We start from the raw sequence: 19,438 nt of genomic DNA, 5'->3' as shown, positions 1-19,438 counted from the left end.
CAGCCGCAGTTGGTATTTCCCCGTAGGATGTCCTCGCCTCTCTTGGACTGCACTGCCAGCCTGGCTGCCCTGAGTCTCTGTGGTTGGGTCAGTTTGTTTGGAAAGTGGGATGAGGGGTGCTTTCCCGGGTAGCAGCAGTTTGGAGCCAACACCTGTTGGAGATCCGTCCTCCTGAGCCGGGGGCCGCAGATGTCCTGGCGCTCACCAGATGCAGACAGGACAGAGGTCCGGGCTTGTCCAGGCAGAGGAGAAAGCAGAGGCAGGGAAGTGCCGAAGACTGGGGGCCTTGAAAGGACTCCGGTGTTTTTCCGTTGTAGACAGCTGCTGCTGCCTCCGCTGTCCCAGGGCGGGGCTCGCTGCTTCTTTACCTCTGATGTGATTTCCTTTTCTTGATTTCTGGTCTTGCTGGTGCTGTCGCCTGCCTTCCTGTTTGGGAGGGAGGCATTGCTCAGGCTGGGCAGCCAGCGTGGAATGTAAGGAGGAAAGCAGGCCGATGTGGTCTTGCAAGGACGTTCAGCAGGGAGAACAGTCCTGGGGTCCCAGTGCTGTACGAGCTCCTGCGCCCTCTTGAGCAGGTGTCTGAGCCCGCCTGCTCCCTGACTCAGGCAGCTCAGATGGGGCCCAGAGCTGCTGTCCCTGTCTCGGCCGCGGAATGCTCCTCAGGCCCCTTGCCCTGCGTGTCGTCGGCAGCCCTCCTAACCCGCCACGGATGTTTGTTCACTTGTTTGGATTTCTTCTTTGTCCTGGGAAGGAGCCAGGTCTTACTGTTGGGTGCACCGTTCTCGCCGTCGGCTCACACAGCCCCTCGTAACCAAAGCCACGGACCAGGTTTTCTGCGGTGGGGCCTCCGTGGCTGCTGCTGGGGGCGACTGCGTGACATGCGTGCCCCATCTCGAGCTCTCACCTGACATCTCTTACTGCCAGCCCGCGTGGCCATAGCGTGTTTAGGCAGCACGGGCAGCAGTCGGCGCTCTCGGCTCAGGCAGCTACAGGACTGCCCTGGAACTCTGGTCCTTTCCTGCCAGCTGCTGACGCTGCCGTTCCTTGCCCATTCCTGCGGATTGGCGTGATTGTGACGGGTGAGGGACTGGTGCTCAGAGTTGTTGACGTGATCTCTTCCTCCTCAGGTGGACCCTGACCAGGATGCCTCTAGAAGCAGGCTGCGGAATGCCCCGGAAAAGATGGTCTACTCACTGGTCTCTGTGCCTGAAGGCAATGACATCTCCTCCATCTTTGAGCTGGACCCCACCACCCTCCGGGGAGGCGACAGCCTGGTCCCAAGGTCTGATTTTAAGATTGCTCATCCTGAGAGGAGTTTGGGCTGGTCCAGTGGCCTGGCCACACGTCTGGGCATCCAAGTCATTGTTGGCTTTTCTGAAGTTCTCAGGGAGGGTTTGATGGAAGGTGTGGCCTGGCTGCCCAGTGTGTGGTCAGGTTGTTTTCGTGGATGGACAGCACTAGTCCCCAGCAGCCGGACGAGAAGCTCGTCTCTCAGTCAGCAGCCTAAGCCGTAAGCCCAGGCGGCTCAGGATCCCAGTTTCTATTACTCCCTTCCTCTTCCCCTATCCTGGGGGCCCTCTAGGCCAGCTGAACAAATAGATGGAATTCTGGAAAATGCAAACTGTGCAATTCACTGTGTGCATAGGGAATGTTGTTTAAAGTGCTAAGAAGTTCTGCAGGTATCCTTCAGTTACATTTAGCTTCTAGTTCTCTTGCCCTGGATCACATTGTTTGAGATACAGCTGGACTGCGCATGGGATGGCAGCTCCTTGGAAATTCAGAAGCAGTGTATTATTAGTCACGGCAGCACTTGCTGAGCCTGGCTCCATCCCAGGTGCAGTGTTCAGCACATACTTGGCTTACGTTACGTGATTGCATCCTCCTGACAGTTTCTCTGAGACAAGTCATCTGCCACTCACTCGTTCTTACTGATAGAGACTGAGGCTCAGAGAGCCGAAGCAGCTCACGCGGTCAGGGAGTCCTGCAGCAGAGCTGGAGTCTAAACCGTGCCTGCCTTGCTGCGCGTCCACAGCCGGCCCGTGACACCGTCGGCTCAGGCTCGGGTGCTCTCAGAGTTCAAGGAGAACCTCATCTTCTGCTGTCTCTGTCCATGGGACGACACTAGGCAGTGTCCTGGTGGAAGGCAGCCTGAGGGAGCCTGCAGGGCTTGGTGGCCGTTCAGTGAAATGACTGCCCGTTCGTAAGCTCTGCTGCGTCCTTGCTCCTCTGCTAATCCGGTGAACGCCAGAGCTGAGAACCCCAGGCTGCGCACCGCTCTGCACTGTCCAGGTGCACACAGCTCTGCAGCTCTGAGGCCGTGCTGAGGTCATGTGAGCGTGCCACACAGCTGGCCTCGACCATTCCATTCAGGGAATTGCTAGACCAGCAGAGCTGCGCCACCAGATAGAAATACCATGTCCCGTTAGTCATCTCTGCTTCCCTCTCCCAGGCTTAGGCTGATGGGCCTTCTGTTTCCTGTTGACTGGTCGATTCTGGACGTTTCTTATAAATGGGGCTGTATGTCACACCGTCTTCTATGGTGGTTTCTTTTCCTTAGTCCTGTATTGGAGATTCATTGTGCTGTAGCGCATCAGTACTTCACTTAATTTTATTACTAAGTCATAGTCCACCATTTGGCGAGTCCCATACTTGAGCCATTTGTTAGCTGATTTCCGTTTGTTTTAATTTTTTGGGTGCTGTGTACATCTGTGTCACATTTTTGCGTGGTCACCTGTATTCAGTTTTCTCTACCTGGGAGTGAAATTGCCAGGTCATCTGTTAGCTTGCTGTTTAACCTGTTGAGGAACTACCAGACTGTGTCTCTAAGTGGATGCCCCAGTTTGCATTTGCACCAGCAGTGTGGAATGTTCCAGTTTCTCTGTGTTCTGCCCAACACTTGCCACCATCTTGCTTATCCAAGCCCTCCTGGGCAGGCTGCGAAGGCTGCTGTGGTGGTTCGGTTTGCATTTCCCTGTGCACTGGTGATGTCCACCTCTTTGTCAGCTTATTGCCTGTTTGTATATCTGCTTTTGGAGAAATACCTATTCACAGCCTTTGCCCCGTGTTGACTATTTAAAAGAATTGAGTTGCCTTTTTCTTACTGAACTGTAGGTGTTGCAGATACATGATTTGCAAATACTTTCTCCTGTTTTTTAGGTTATCTTCTCAGTTTCTTGGAAAAGTATCTTTTGAAACATCATTTTTATAGTCGATTTGTCTTTTTTTCTCTTGATTACTTATGTGCTTGGTTTTATATCTAAGAAACTGTTGCCTAATCTGAAGTCACAAAGATTTATGGTGACATTTTTTCGAAGAGTTGTTGTTTGTTTTTTTTTTTTTTTTTTTTTTGACAGGCAGAGTGGACAGTGAGAGAGAGAGAGAGACAGAGAGAAAGGTCTTCCTTTACTGTTGGTTCACCCTCCAATGGCTGCTGCGGCCAGCGTGCTGTGGCCGGCACATCACGCTCATCTGAAGCCAGGAGCCAGGTGCTTCTCCTGGTCTCCCATGTAGGTGCAGGGCCCAACCACTTGGGCCATCCTCCACTGCCCTCCCGGGCCACAGCAGAAAGCTGGACTGGAAGAAGAGCAACTGGGACAGAATCTGGCGCCCTGACCCGAACTAGAACCCAGGGTGCCGGTGCCGCAGGCGGAGGATTGGCCTGTTGAGCCACGGCACCGGCCTGGTTTTTTTCTTTACACTGCTGATTCCTTTTGAGATAGTTGTTACATGGTTTGTGGTGGGGTTTGTGGCCTCGCTCCCTTCCCCTTTGACGTGGTGCAGGATAGGACCAAGTTTGCAGAAACAAACCGTGTTTCAGTGTAATTTTCTGCATGTTGAATGTCTGTTTTGCAAGTTGTTTAAGCACATGACTTACACCATCCCGTTAGTCTTGCTGGCATCCCTGGGGCCCTGGTGCTCTGTGCTCCCCTGCAGGCTGGAGCCCCACTGTGGTCCCGTGGGAAGGGACAGCGTGAGGTTCTGGTTCACTGCTGGGTGGCGTTGACTGCTGGAGCCCCTGGTTCTCTGCTCTTTCCTTCAGTGCAGTTCTCACTGAGCTCTTTGTGGGCAGGTGTCCTAAGGTAGATGAGTTACAAACCCAGAAGCCCAGGAGCCGCAGGCCTGGCCCCAGCATGTTCACTGACCATCGTGCACTCTATCTTTGCTTTTTACGTATTCATTTATTCCTGAGGTGGGCATTTGACGCAGCGGTTGGGATGCCACTTGGAACACACACGTGTCCTGTATTCGAGTGCCTGGTTGAGTTCCGGTTCCTCTGTTTCTCACTCAGCTTCCTGCTGACGCACATCCTGGGAGGCAGCAGATGATGGCGGAAGCCCTTGCATCCCTGCCACTCACGGGGGAGACCTGGGTTGAATTCTGGGCTACGTGCTTCAGTCTGGCCCAGCCCTGGCTGTTGTGGACATAGGGGAATGAATCAGCTGATAGGAGATCTTTCTCTGTCTCTTTCACTATCAGATGAAAAGAAAGAGATTTATTTAAAAAAATTTTCAAAAAGTGTTTCCCTGCCCTTGTTCGCCCACCTGAGAGTGAGAAGAGCACAGGGCCCGTGGTTCACTGATCTCTGGGTTGTTAATCCCCCAGGCGGAATGCAGTGCTTTCTTTCAACAAGTTCAGTTTTTGAAGATGAGAAAGTCCAGGGTTCGATGTGTGCGTGTCCATGTAATGTTCACAGCTAAGGGCTTCTGTGGTGGCAGCTGGTGGAGGGAGCCGTGAGCCAAAGTGAAAGCAGTAAACCTGGGCCCCCTGAGCAGGAGCGGTTACGTGGCAGTAGTGTGGAGTAGGGACTGAGGTGAACCCCGGGAGACGCCTGCCCTGCGGCTCTCTTGCAGCTGTCCTGACGCCACGGGGGGACAGCGGAGGAGCTGATGGGCATGCTCTACCCCTCGGCACACGTTGGTCTAAACCTCTAGACTGTGGTCAGCATGGCCCCTGGCTTTGCTTATACCTTAAACATGAAGCAGTTGGAGGCAAGTCAGGCTTTCTGTCAGTCCTTTTTTCCGTTCGTGGTAGTGAAAGTGAGAGTGAGTGGCCTCACCGAGAGCCAGGAACTCACTCTGTGGTGCCAGGAGCCGGCTCCTGCAGCCCTTGCTTGCTGCCTCCCAGGATCTGTACTGGCAGGGAGCAGGGGTCGGGAGCAGACCCAGGGATGAAAGCCAGACACCGGGATGTGGTGTGTGGATGTCCCAGGTGGCGTGCTTGTCAGAGTCCTTGCTGCCACCTCTCCGGCCATCTTGGTGGATTCGAGAGGTCCAGGGAAGGGCAGGAGAGGATCTTCGGGACTGGGCTGGGTCTGCCCCTCACTTCTCCTGGGCCCATGCTCTCATCTCCTAAGAGCCTGAGCGTGGGACTGTGTGATGAGAAGATGGACACACTGTGTGTGCTCCATGGCCAGGGGCACCTTGCCATGCTCACACCGCCAGCGCCTCTGCCGCTGCTGATCCTGGCTCTGCCCGTGAGCTCTTGGGAAGCAGAGGAGTGGATTAGTAACCTTTTCATCCCGGGTTGTACTTTAGTTTCCTGAGACTCCTTTTTTCCCTCAGCATGATTCATGATTGTCTGTTTCTCCTCTACAGAGGGTAGAAAATGGAAGCTGTGTGATAACTTATCTTCCTTCTACTTGTAAATTTGAAGGTCTCATATTTTGTTAAAAACACTTGAAAAGTTTTTGCCTGCCACCAGTTCAGTAAATACTTGGTCATATTTTCGTCTACAAATTCTATTTCAATTTTTTTCTTTATGGTTCCATAAGTAATTTATCAGTCATTGCTTTATCAGTTCTGGTGACAAACACCAGTACACAATTAGTACACAGTAACACCAGTACACGGTCATTACACGGTCAGTACATGGTCAGTACATGGTCAGCACACAGTGAGCCTACATAGTCAGTACACACTGAGCCTACATAGTCAGTACATGGTCAGCACGCAGTCAGTACACACTGAGCCTACATAGTCAGTACATGGACAGCACACAGTCAGCACGCAGTCAGTACACAGTAAGCCTACATAGTCAGTACATGGTCAGCACGCAGTCAGTACACACTGAGCCTACATAGTCAGTACATGGTCAGCACGCAGTCAGCACGCAGTCAGTACACACTGAGCCTACATAGTCAGTACATGGTCAGCACACAGTCAGCACGCAGTCAGTACACGGTGAGCCTACATAGTCAATACATGGTCAGCACGCAGTCAGTACACACTGAGCCTACATAGTACATGTTCAGCACGCAGTCAGTACACACTGAGCCTACATAGTCAGTACATGGACAGCACACAGCACACAGTCAGTACACACTGAGCCTACATAGTACATGGCCAGCACGCAGTCAGCACGCAGTCAGTACACAGCCTACATAGTCAGTACATGGTCAGCACGCAGGCAGCATGCAGTCAGTACACAGTCAGCACATGGTCAGTACATGGACAGCACACAGTCAGCACGCAGTCAGTACACACTGAGCCTACATAGTACATGGTCAGCACGCAGTCAGTACACACTGAGCCTACATAGTCAGTACATGGACAGCACACAGTCAGCACGCAGTCAGTACACACTGAGCCTACATAGTACATGGTCAGCACGCAGGCAGCATGCAGTCAGTACACACTGAGCCTACATAGTACATGGTCAGTACATGGTCAGCACGCAGTATATTCTCAGTACACAGTAACACCAGTGCACAGTCAGTACATGGTCAGTACGCAGTAACACCAGTACACAGTAAGTACACGGTCAGTACATGACCAGCACATGGTCAGTACACGGTCAGTATATGTTCAGCACATGGTCAGTACACAGTAACACCAGCACACGATCAGTACAGTCAGTACACGGTCAGCACAGTCATTACTTGGTCAGCACATGGTCAGTAACACCAGTACGCAGTCAGTAGTGTCAGTACATGGTCAGCACACAGTACAGGGTCAGCGCATGGTCAGTACTGTAACACCAATACATGGTCAATACATGGTCAGCGCATGATCAGTACACAGTAACACCAGTGCATGGTCAGCGCATGGTCAGTACACAGTCAGCACAGGTCAGTACATGGTCAGCACACAGTCAGTACACAGTCAGGACTCAGTCATCACTTGGTCAGCACACGGTGAGTAACACCCGTACACAGTCCGCAGGCGCTTCCCATCGCCCCACCCCAGGAGGCTCTGTGCTGAGGGGCGTACTCGTAGGTACCGTCTCGTGGGGAGAAATGAAGCCTGCCACGTCAGCTTAGAGTCGCTGTGAGGGGCTCTCTGTTGTCAGTAGATCCCAGTGGGACTTAGGCTGGCACCGTTTGCTGCTGGGGCACCTCTTCCATATGTGGCCCTTGCTGTTTTGAGTCGGTAGACAGCAGGCCAGTAGCTGCCACGCAACCCTCGGTGTCCCTGTCCCTACATTCCTTCCTTCCTTCCCTGTAGGAACTCCTATGTCCGACTCAGACACTTGTGCACCAATACCTGGGTTCACAGCACCAACATCCCCATTGACAAGGAGGAGGAAAAGCCGGTGATGCTGAAAGTAAGTCCCCGAACTTGGCTGGTCCCTGGGTCACGTGCTCCTGATGGACGGCTCCTGTGAGCAGACGGGACGTGCAGTGTCTGAGGGTGTTGTTGCTTTGGGAGGAGTGAGATCCTCACATGGGATTCTCGCCTGCGGACCTGGGTGAAGCCCATCAGAACCCTTGATTTTCCTCTGTGGTTTCTGCCCTCGTGGTGGAGCAGTGTCTGCATTTGATGTCTGTGTGCAGCGTGGTTTTGGCTGGATGGTGCGTTGTGGTACAGCGAATGTGTCATTGATTTCTTTCTTAAATGTGCACTTGTGTTTCCTGAACGTTCTCCCAGTCACTCTCCTTTCTCTCTTCACTGTTTCTTCCTCATCGTTTGTCTGTAGTGTGACGGCAGTGCTGATGGTGAAGGCAGCTGGCGTGGTTTTCTACCTTCCTGAACGTTTTCAGGCCTGTAGGAAAGCTGAAAGCACCAAATAGTGCCTCCTTCGGAGTCACTGGTGACGTCTGCTGTGCTCGCCTTTCTCTCTGTGCTCACGAACGCGCTCTTCAAAGGCAGGGCTGTGGCCTGCTCCGCGTGACGACCACGGCTGTGGAGTGGCCGCAGTGCTCCCTCTGCTGGCTCTCCACTGCCCCAGCACCAGCGTGGGCACGGCTTTTGCTGGCCCAGAACCCTGTAAGCAAGCACAGTGTTGAGTAGTCTTGCCTGTCCACCCTGGAGAGTCCCCCACAAAACCCACCTTGAATTTCAGATCGGCACCTCCCCTGTGAAGGAGGACAAGGAAGCGTTTGCCATTGTTCCTGTTTCTCCTGCGGAAGTGCGAGACCTGGACTTCGCAAATGACGCCAGCAAGGTGCTGGGCTCCATCGCTGGGAAGCTGGAGAAGGGCACCATCACCCAGAATGAGCGCCGGTGAGGGCCCCACGCTCCTGCAGCTGTCCTCACCCACAGGCTCCCACCTGTGCACAGCCGTCCTCACCCACGGGGCTCCCACGTGCATAGCCATCCTCACCCACGGGCTCCTACATGCACAGCCGTCCTCACCCACGGGCTCCCACATGCACAGCCGTCCTCACCCACGGGGCTCCCACCTGTGCACAGCCATCCTCACCCATGGGGCTCCCACGTGCATAGCCATCCTCACCCACGGGGCTCCCACCTGTGCACAGCCGTCCTCACCCACGGGGCTCCCACTTGTGCACAGCCGTCCTCACCCACGGGGTTCCCACCTGCACAGCCGTCCTCACCCACAGGCTCCCACCTGCACAGCTGTCCTCACCCACGGTGCTCCCACCTGTGCACAGCCGTCCTCACCCACGGGCTCCCACCTGCACAGCCGTCCTCACCCACGGGGCTCCCACCTGTGCACAGCTGTCCTCACCCACGGGCTCCCACATGCACAGCTGTCCTCACCCATGGGGCTCCCACCTGCACAGCCGGCCTCACCCACGGGGCTCCCACCTGTGCACAGCCGTCCTCACCCACGGGCTCCCACCTGTGCACAGCCGTCCTCACCCACGGGGCTCCCACCTGTGCACGGCCGTCCTCACCCACGGGGCTCCCACCTGTGCACGGCCGTCCTCACCCACGGGCTCCCACCTGTGCACAGCCGTCCTTACCCACAGGGCTTCTACATGCACAGCCATCCTCACCCACGGGGCTTCCACCTGTGCACAGCCGTCCTCACCCACGGGCTCCCACCTGCACAGCCATCCTCACCCACGGGCTCCCACCTGTGCACAGCCGTCCTCACCCACGGGCTCCCACCTGCACAGCCGTCCTCACCCACGGGCTCCCACCTGTGCACAGCCGTCCTTACCCACAGGGCTCCTACGTGCACAGCCATCCTCACCCACGGGGCTCCCACGTGCACAGCCATCCTCACCCACGGGCATGTCTGCAGTCCTTGTAGGGAAAGGGAGGGGCTCTCTGAGCATAGCAGGTCTTAATGTGTACAGGTCTTCAGTCTGTGATTTCTACGAAGTAGCTACATTTACACTCACTCTTCTGAGACTCTAAAGTGGTGAAATCTGTCCCAGGAACCCTGTTACTGAATGTCCGGGCTGTGGTTACTCTGAGGTGAACTTGGGCGGCTGATGTTTTGGGAGGGGACCATCTTTTGGTGGACAGTTTTTTGCAGATAACTGCCTGCATTTCACTCTTTTTGGAAATGGGTGGGAGGGCGAAGCCCCTGTTGCTGTGGCCCTGGTGCACTCCCGCCTCTGATCATTGCCCCACTCCCAAGGTCTGTCACCAAGCTGCTGGAAGACCTGGTTTACTTTGTCACCGGAGGAACCAACTCTGGCCAAGATGTCCTTGAAGTGGTCTTCTCTAAGCCCAACAGAGAGCGGCAGAAGCTGATGCGAGAACAGAACATCCTCAAGCAGGTCGGTGAGCCGTGTGCACAGGAGCCTGTCTCACACTCAGGCGCCGGGTCACTGCTGTGGCAGGGATGGGTGTGACGGCTGCGGCTTAGGGGGCTCAGCCAGCCAGCTCCTCTGAGTAGCCGGCCTCGCACTCAGGCGCCGGGTCACTGCTGTGGCAGGGATGGGCGTGACGGCTCCGGCTCAGGGGGCTCAGCCAGCCAGCTCCTCTGAGTAGCCGGCCTCGCACTCAGGCGCCAGGTCACTGCTGTGGCAGGGATGGGTGTGACGGCTGCGGCTTAGGGGGCTCAGCCAGCCGGCTCCTCTGAGTAGCCGGCCTCGCACTCAGGCGCCGGGTCACTGCTGTGGCAGGGATGGGCGTGATGGCTCCGGCTCAGGGGGCTCAGCCAGCCGGCTCCTCTGAGTAGAGCTGACTTGTTAAGTTGTGATTCACAGCAAAACTTAGGTAGCAAGTGCTGGGTCCCCTTAGGCCCCTGTCCTGGACAAGTCCTGCCTCCCACACTGTGCACATCACGTCTAGAGGGTGCGTTGTTGGGATTCGTGAACCTGCGCTGACCCGCCAACAGTTCGGTAGTCCACAGTGTGTGCCAGGGTCCACTCTGAGTGCCAAGTGTTTTGTCGGTCTGGGCAAAGGCCTGGCTTGGACCCCCCTTTCTGGTCCCACACAAAGGGCTGCCCCCGCCTGAAGTCCTCTGTGTCCTGCTGATCCCACCCTCCCTCATCCCTAACCTTGGAGACTGCTGAGCTGTCTCCATGGTTTTGCCTTTTCCCAAGTGGGACATCGCTGGGCTCGTCCCATCTCGAGCCTGTCTGGACTGGCGTCTGTCGCCTCTTTGCTGAGAACTGAAGCCTCCTCCGTGTCTTTGCGTGGTACTCATGCTGGCTGTGCCCCCTTGTGAGAGTGCATTGTCAGGAATCTGAGGAGCGCTTGCCTGACAACTTTGTAATGCACAACAGTGAGACAAAGGGCACATGTCGTGATGGCCAGGTCTCTTGTCGGCAGGTGTGGGGTGTTCGTAGACTCAGAAGGTCTCGGAGCGGTGTCTGAGTCCTGGGGAGATGCTTGCAGGGGACGTGGGGGGCACCGTTCAGTGTAAACCTGACACACTGCGCGTGCAGACAGACACGGAGGGGTGAAGCCTCAGAAACGTGCACCCTGTTGTGCTCTAGACCTGCTGGAGGCTGGCGTGCGCCTTGCCATGAAGTCGCACCAAAGCTAGGCGAGAAGCATGCAGGTCACAAGTCCCACAGGTCACTCACCGCAGAGGCTCGGCCCTTGGGACTCCCTCGTGCCTGCTGCTCTGTGATGGACAGAACCTTCAGTGCTCCGTTGTGTGTCAGCAAGGTCGTCAGGCCGGGTCTGTTAGGGCTGGGGTTTCACGTGTGGACTCCCACCTTAGATCTCCAGTCAGCACTTTGGTTCACCTGCACGGTAGTGGCTCCGCGCAGGCCCGAGTGCAGGAAACGTCGTTACTCACATGCCCACTTACTGTCCGCGTTGACGTGGACGACTGCCCTGTGATGTGCGTGTTACCTCTCCCGTTTTGCTGATGAGAAGACAGACACTGACTTTGCTTGGGATCTGTACCGCTCGGAAGCAGCGAGGTTCGGAGTCTGCGCCCTGCACGCTGCCCTGTGGAGTGTCTGGGGCCCTTCACATGCAGGGGGACCGAGGCAGGGAATGCCCTCTCCCGCCGAGAGTGGGGGCAGCTGTGGGTCGCTGATGTGTTTGGAGGGCAGAGCTTCCCAGCACGTGCAGTGAATCAGCTGCTCCTCCTCTGTTTGTGCTCCCAGATCTTCAAGTTGCTGCAGGCACCCTTCACCGACTGCGGCGACGGCCCCATGCTGCGTCTGGAGGAGCTGGGGGACCAGCGGCATGCACCCTTCCGGCACATCTGCCGCCTGTGCTACCGCGTCCTGCGGCACTCGCAGCAGGATTACAGGAAGAACCAGGTGGGGTGTCGTGGGTGGGCGTGACTCTCTTGCCTCTTGAGTTTTCAGTGTGCATTTACTGAGTCCATATGGAACTGGTCACTGTTAAGCCTTCTCTTGGAGGGAGACACGTACTGGAAGCCTGGGACGAGTGTGTGTCACAGAATCCCTAACCAAGGTCCTAGAGAGACAACACATGTTGACCATTCATCTGTACAGTTTTGATGATCAGCTGGACAAAGATACCTAGGACTTTCCCCTTCTGCAGCTGTCTCAAATGAAATTGCTGGCTTTGCGGCACCGTGGCTCAATAGGCTAATCCTCTGCCTGTGGTGCCAGCACCCTGGGTTCTAGACCCGGTCGGGGCACCGGATTCTGTCCCGGTCGCTCCTCTTCCAGTTCAGCTCTCTGCTCTGGCCCAGGAGTACAGTAGAGGATGGCCCAGGTCCTTGGGCCCTGCACCCTATGGGAGATCAGGAGAAGCAGCTGGCTCCTGGCTTCGGATCAGCACGGTGCGCCGGCCGCGGTGGCCATTGGAAGGTGAACCAACAGTAAAGGAAGACCTTTTTCTCTCTCTCTCTCTGTCTAACTCTGCCTGTCAAAAGAATATTTAAAAAAAAAAACTGCTGGCTTTGAAGTTGGCAGTGCAGCGATGGTGTTTTTATGTTGTATACCATGAAGGTTTGTGGGTGAAGTGACTCCTGTTCCTGTGTATATGTGCTGGGCTCTTTCCCTTCCTCTCTCTTGCCTGTTCTCCCTCTCTGCTGGGAACTTTGCCTTTGTTTTCTCTCTGGTTTCTGTTTTGTGATAATCAGAAATCCTTCTGTGTGTGTGTGTGTGTGTGTGTGTGAGAGAGAGAGAGAGAGAGACGCATAGGGCTGTGGCATTTTACCAATGACAGAGAAAGCGGAGGGGGCCACCTTGGTCCACACCCAGCTGTGCTCAGTGTGTGTTCGTGCAGCATGAAGCCTTGGGCACAGTTAAGTCCTCTTGAGTTAGTAACAAGTTCAGAGCTGAAAAACAGTTAGTGACCTTTCAGGAAGAGTCGTTGGGTGGCAGTGTGCATGGGGTCTTCGTTTCCACATGCAAGAGGAAGGGGTTTTGCTGCCGGACGTCGTGCAGCAGGCCAAGGAGAAAGAAGGCTGGGAGGGCGCTGGCGGCTGCTGTCCAGGTGGGAGTTGAGGAAGGTGCTGTCTTCTCACTGCCCCCGTGAGGTCATGTTTGTCACGGACGCTGCTGCTTCCCTTGTTCTTAGCCTGACCGTGTTGTCTTAAGTGCTCCGTGCTCATCTCTCTTCTCTGGCTTCCTGGAAGGAGTACATCGCCAAGCAGTTCGGCTTCATGCAGAAGCAGATCGGCTATGATGTGCTGGCCGAGGACACCATCACTGCCCTGCTGCACAACAACCGCAAGCTGCTGGAGAAGCACATCACCGCGGCCGAGATCGACACCTTCGTCAGTCTGGTGCGCAAGAACCGGGAGCCCAGGTGAGGCGCGGGGAGGGCGGCAGCGGCCGGGGCACTGCCTGCGCCCTGAACGTGGAGGCAGGGCCGGGAGGGACTTTGCACCTGGCTTGACCCATGCTGGGCAACAAGTAGCAGGTGTCCATGGCTCTGCGATGCGTGGTGGCAGGAACACAGTCCTGGATCAAGACCCTGGCTGTGATTCCCGGCTCTGCGGTTCACCAGCCAGTGACCTGGGCTGTTCGTGGAGCTGATCGTGTCTTCTGTGAAATAGGGAGTTGTGAAAACTAAAGGAGAGTAAGTGCCTGGCATGTGGTCAGTGCCTGGGAAATGGCTCTAGTGTAGGCCACTCGTGCACTGGCCAGCGCCCCTAATGTTGGCCAGAACTCTGCCCTGCCCAAGTACCAGTCTCTCGCACATGAGGCTGCTGCCCAAGAGTTTTTATCCTCCGTGAGTGAGTTCTCCCACAGTTGGTGAATTCCCACCATTGCAGGTGAGGGGAAGCGGTGGGCATCCAGGCATCCCAAGGGCTTGCACTGCAGGGCAGCTGTAAGACAGGCACGTGCCGCTGCAGGAGCAGCTGGCGTCTCCCATAGCCCACCAGTGCCCCGCGGTGAGCGGAGGCTGGGCTTTACCTGTGCCGTGTGTCTGAACCCGCGGCACAACTGAGAGGTTGTACATTCATCCTTTCTGTAGAGGAGGAGCGAGAGCACAGTGGGGCTGGGTGGTTTCTCCAGGGCACGGCCCCTCACAGCACCCCCATCAGTGTCTGTTCCCGCCAGAGCCTGGCCCCTGCTCTGCTTGCCCAGCATTTCCCCCGCTGCTTTCTTGTGTGAGCTGCTAACTTGTTGTTTTCCTTCAGATTTTTAATCTCTCTACTTGGCTTCTCTCTCTCATGTTGGGGTTTCTGGCAGTGCTGTGGATACTGGCACTGAGGCCTGTGTTGCCGACCTCTGTTCCAGGCATGGCAGGCCTGCCCTGAGGAGGAGTGAGGCTGCAGGAGCCAACCTCTGCTCTGTCTCACACCTCTTCGCTTTGTTTCCTCTGCGTAGGTTCCTCGATTACCTCTCTGACCTCTGTGTGTCCATGAACAAATCCATCCCAGTGACCCAGGAACTGATCTGCAAGGCTGTACTGAACCCTACCAACGCTGACATCCTCATCGAGACCAAGTGAGTGGGGCTGGGGCGCTGCAGGGTGAGGGACGTAGGAGGGTTTGAGGGCAGTGGGCAGTGCTTCCATGGGCGTGTGCCCTCCTATGGTGTGCACGCTTTTGTGGTGTGCCTATTCCTGCAGGTGTGTGTGCTCCTGTGGTGTGCACAGCATGCACGCTTCCATGGTGTGCGTGCTCACACGGTGTGCACTCCTGCAAGTGTGTGTGCCTGTGGTATTATGTACAGCATGCACACTTCCACGGTGTGCGTGCTCACACGGTGTGCACTCCTGCAGGTGTGTGTATGCTCTTATGGTGTGCATAGTGTGCTTGCTTCCATGTGTGTGTGCTTGTGTGGTGTGTGCAGTGTGCACGCTTCCTGGTGTGCGTGCTCGCATGGTGTGCACTCCTGCTGGTGTGTGTGCCTGTGGTATTATGTACAACTTGCACGCTTCCTGGTGTGTGTGCTCGCATGGTGTGTACTCCTGCTGGTGTGTGTGCCTGTGGTATTATGTACAACTTGCACGCTTCCTGGTGTGTGTGCTCGCATGGTGTGTACTCCTGCTGGTGTGTGCAGTGTGTGTGCTCTTGCTGTGTGGGTGCTCAGGATGGGGAGTTTGGCAGTCAGTTCTTCAGAGTGAGTCTCCAGGAGGCAGCAGGCGTTGGGTCTTCGTTCGGTACCTTCCTGGGTGTGGGAATTGTTGAAGTGTTGTATTCTGGCTGCCTCTGCATGGTGATGTCACTCACTTTGTACCTGGATTCAAACTCATGCAGAAGAATACTATAGAAAGTTCACATAAAGATGGAGAGTTAAAAGGTAAGTTTATTTCTCATGCCAAAATTCTTTGAAGAGTGTGTATAGCTTTTTATGGTATCCACTGTCTATGAACTTTATGATGAGCCCTTTTAAAGTCATCAGGAAGCTTTTGACACACATTTAGTGTTTGTAACTTTAAGGTGGAGAGCCAGAGATCTGCCCCCCCCCCCCCACATGCACACGGGCAGGCAGGGTTCCCATTCACTGCTGTGATCCTCAAATGCTCACAGTGGTGGGATCTGGGCGAGAGCCAAAGCTGTGAGCCAGGAACTCAGTCCAGGTCTCCCACACGGCTGGCAGGGACCCACTTGAACCATCACCTCTGCTGCCTCCCAGGGTGTGCATTAGGAAGCTGGAGTGAGTAGCTGGGCTGGGAGCGATACCCCAGAACCCCTATGCGGAACACGGTGTCAAAACGGCTAAGCTAAATGCTTGCCTCAGATTTGAACCTTCCTCAATGTGATCAGCAGTGTAAAATTCTCAAGAACCTAAGTAATAGTCAGTGTTGGAAGGAGTTTCCAGTGAGCAAAACATATTTTGATGGTCCACATGAGTTTAGTTAACGCATGTCACTCATTCTGGGCAGAGGAAAAGTTGTCATAGTGCCAGTCACATGGGAAGTATTTTTAAAAGGCATATATATTTATATATTTAAAAGGCAGTGATACAGAGAGACAAGGAGACACAGAGGGAGAGATTTTCCATTTGCTGATTTATTCTGCAAATGGCCCCATGGCCAGGGCTGGACCAGATCTAAGCCAGGAACCATGAGTTTCTTCTGGGTCTCCCTTGTGGGATCAGGGGCCCAAGCACTCGGCCACTTTCTGCTGCTTTCCCAGGTACGTTTGCAGGAAGCTGGATCAGAAGTGGAGAAACCAGGACACGAACCATTGCCCATATGGCATGCCAGTGTCGCAGGTGGTGGCTTAACCTGCTGCGCACAGCACCAGCACCATATGGATAGTGACAGTATTAAAGAAGTGCTAACGACATCAGTGGTTTCTGTTTGCGTGTGTGTGTATCTTATGAATGATTTAATTTAGGGTACAGGTCCATGCAGGGTTTCTCCTCCTCAGTGCTTTGGCTTTGGAGGCCAGATGACTGGGGGAGGGGTCCCTACTCTGCTGTCGGCGGCCGTTCTCGCCACTGGGTGCCAGCAGCCCTTTCCCTTGCACTGGTGTCTCCTGTCGTCCACTGCTGGATGTCCACTGGGCGGCACGGTCACCGCCGGGGGGACCCTGGGTTGCAGTCTGAAGAAGGTGACAGCTCTGTGGGTCTGTGCCGGGGGTGGTCTGGTGCCTCAGGCTGAGGCGAAGCTGGCGTCCAGCAGTGCCGAGTTCTCCTCGTCTCTTGCAGGCTGGTTCTTTCTCGTTTCGAGTTTGAAGGGGTGTCTAGCGGAGAGAGCGCCCTGGAGGCTGGCGAGGACGAGGAGGAGGTGTGGCTGTTCTGGAGAGACAGCCACAAAGAGGTGCGCAGCAAGAGCGTGCGGGAGCTGGCCCAGGACGCCAAAGAGGGACAGAAGGAAGACCGAGATGTCCTCAGCTACTACCGGTGAGCGGCCGCGCGGGTGCCGGTCAGGGCAGGCTGGCTCGTGTCTGCTGGTGACGCCAAGGCGTCTGCCGTGACCACCGGGCGGAAAGGCAGGCGGTCTCCCGATGGCCAAGTGTGTTTTCATCCTAGCTCGGGGAGTCGGTTGCTGTCGGCTGTCTAGGCCCCAAAGGAGGATTGCTCCCTCGCGGCAGCCCGAGCTGTGGCGCACGTGGATTGTAGGGGTCAGGCTGTGGGGTGAGGCTGCCTGGGTTCCAGTCCCGACCTCTCCCCTTACTTGTTCTTGGACTGCTCCAGTTTCTTCATCGGCACCTGGAGGCAGTCATGCCGGTCTCAGAGTGTTTATAGGCAGCTAGAAGGCGTGTGTGCAGTTGTGACCTCTATGTGTGCCGCCGTGCGCCAGAGCACGCACTTCTCCAGCACCTGCAGAGGCCGCCTGGGCTGTCCTGGCTCCCGCTTTGCCGCCGTCATCCCCATGGTGGTCGGCACTCCCAGGTGTTCTCTCCTTGGTGCGTTCCCGCTTGTGCCGCTTGTCGCCTTCCCTCCCCAGTGCCTCCTGGGCCCTGCTCTGAGGCCTGCTGGAAGGGACAGGCAGGGAGTGTGTTGAGCCAGTAAATGGTCAGAGAAGAAAAGGGAGGGGCGGGGAAGGTGCAGTGGTACTCCAGGATCCCTTAGTGATGCTGAGGCTGCCTCCAAACACCCCTCCTCACTTCCTGTCTTCTGTTCTTGCGCCTCCCGTTCTTGTGTGTTGTTCACGTGCTCAGTGCTGTGTGTTTTACTCCGTGTGCACCTGTCAGTCAGAACGAGTATTCCGTGTGATGAATTTGTCAACGCGGCCCCACAGTCCGGGTACCATTCTGAAGCTTGCTCCCTTCCTCAGTGGTGTTTCTGTGTTGGGTGCTCCTTGCCTGTCAGTCGTAGTACAGAAACCCCTTGTTCATGCTGGAGGTTCCCATACCGGAGACGTCGTCATGCACATCTGTCCCTGTGTGTCTGTGAGTGTCTGTCTCTTGCACACCAGGAGCTGGGTCGGACGATACTCTTATTTTGAACTTCCCTAGAGAATCCTACACCACATGTTAGCGTTGTCCATTCCCTTTGTTGTGAGTGGCAGCTTTTGTTTCCATTGCCCTTGGCTAACTTTGCTATTGGGATGCCTTTTTTTTTTTTTTTTTTTGACAGGCAGAGTTAGTGAGGGAGAGAGACAGACAGAAAGTCTTTGTTTTCCGTTGGTTCACCCCCCAAAATGGCTGCCATGGCCGGCGCGCTGCCCCGATCCAAAGCCAGGAGCCAGGTGCTTCCTCCTGGTCTCCCGTGCGGGTGTAGGGCCCAAGCACTTGGGCCATCCTCCACTGCACTCCCGGGCCACAGCAGAGAGCTGGCCTGGAAGAGGGGCAACCGGGACAGAATCCGGCGCCCCTACCAGGACTAGAACCTGGGGTGCTGGTGCCGCAGGCAGAGGATTAGCCTAGTGAGCCGCGGCATGGGCTGTTGGGATGCTTTTTAACCTCTGCTCATCCTAAGATTATGGAGTGGAATCAGTCTGCAGTTGCCTTTCCCCAGTACCCGGTGGGCTGAGAGTCTTCTCAAGCCATAGTCACTGGTGGTACTGAAGGCCAGTGTTTGCCGGATGGGAAGCTCCTGGTGCTCTGACCACTTCACACGCAGGTGTGCCTCCTGTCTGCTTCCTGCATCTTCCTGCAGGTGCGTGAGGAGGGTGTCTGTCAAGTTCCTGGAGTTTCCTGGTGAGTGTGCGAGGAGGAAAGGGAGGCACCTCCCACCTGACTACATCACGTGTTGCTCAGGTGTAGGAATTAGAGAGTGGCTAGCACGACAGAGCATCCTAAACATATAAAAATTTTAATCAGACTCTGTGTTGGTGATAGCTGGTCTCTGATATACTGTGTGAAGACACAGCTGAAGTGAACCAAGCAGACAACATCTCAGGTGTTTTGTAATATAAACAAGGGAGTAGTGAAATACAGTCAGAGAAGTCCCTGCCCGCCCAGCTGCATAGACATGTGTAGGGTCATCCCCCAGCCACTGTCCCTTCTGGGCACAGAGCTGCAACCAGTTGCCACCTGGCCATCTAGGGAGTTGATGTCCAAGTCCTGGGAAGCGGGACCCCTTCCTCAGCCCTGGTGACTGCTGGAGAGTGACCCGGGGGCTGCTCTTCTCGTCTCAGGTACCAGCTGAACCTCTTCGCTAGGATGTGTCTGGACCGCCAGTACCTGGCCATCAACGACATCTCGGGCCAGCTGGACGTGGACCTCATCCTGCGCTGCATGTCGGACGAGAACCTGCCCTACGACCTGCGGGCATCCTTCTGCCGCCTCATGCTGCACATGCATGTGGACCGAGACCCGCAGGAGCAGGTCACGCCTGTGAAGTACGCCCGCCTCTGGTCAGAGATCCCCTCGGAGATCGCCATCGACGAGTGAGCACCGCTCCTTCCCCTGCTCTGCGGACCCGGCCACGCCCCGTGCAGTGCTGGAGACGGCCTACAGGGGCCAGTAACTCGCAGCAGAGGGGTGTAGTTCAAGTCAGACTAAGTAGAGGGCACCTATTTCATCCTCTGGAATATGCAAGACACACGACTGTTTTCCATCTTGT

General features: G+C 55.6%; 1 protein-coding gene across 13 annotated transcripts in view; it reads left to right on the top strand.

Moving 5' to 3' along the window:
- ITPR1 (inositol 1,4,5-trisphosphate receptor type 1) overlaps positions 1–19,438 on the top strand; it is a 297,727-nt gene that overhangs the window by 142,065 nt on the left and 136,224 nt on the right. For all 13 annotated transcript variants that reach the window (XM_070050022.2, XM_070050021.2, XM_070050014.2 and 10 more), the window contains 9 exons: positions 1,128–1,282; positions 7,443–7,542; positions 8,281–8,441; positions 9,775–9,916; positions 11,708–11,866; positions 13,159–13,331; positions 14,360–14,479; positions 16,634–16,828; positions 19,011–19,262. In XM_070050022.2, coding sequence (XP_069906123.1) covers positions 1,128–1,282; positions 7,443–7,542; positions 8,281–8,441; positions 9,775–9,916; positions 11,708–11,866; positions 13,159–13,331; positions 14,360–14,479; positions 16,634–16,828; positions 19,011–19,262 — 1,457 coding nt within the window. The remainder of the gene's footprint in view (positions 1–1,127; positions 1,283–7,442; positions 7,543–8,280; positions 8,442–9,774; positions 9,917–11,707; positions 11,867–13,158; positions 13,332–14,359; positions 14,480–16,633; positions 16,829–19,010; positions 19,263–19,438) is intronic.

Source organism: Oryctolagus cuniculus, chromosome 10, assembly GCF_051225735.1.
Source record: "Oryctolagus cuniculus isolate XC-2025 breed Fujian yellow rabbit chromosome 10, ASM5122573v1, whole genome shotgun sequence".
In the NCBI taxonomy this organism is placed as follows: domain Eukaryota; kingdom Metazoa; phylum Chordata; class Mammalia; order Lagomorpha; family Leporidae; genus Oryctolagus; species Oryctolagus cuniculus.
Note: the sequence above shows the minus strand (reverse complement) of the source record. Positions and strands in the feature narration are given on the sequence as shown.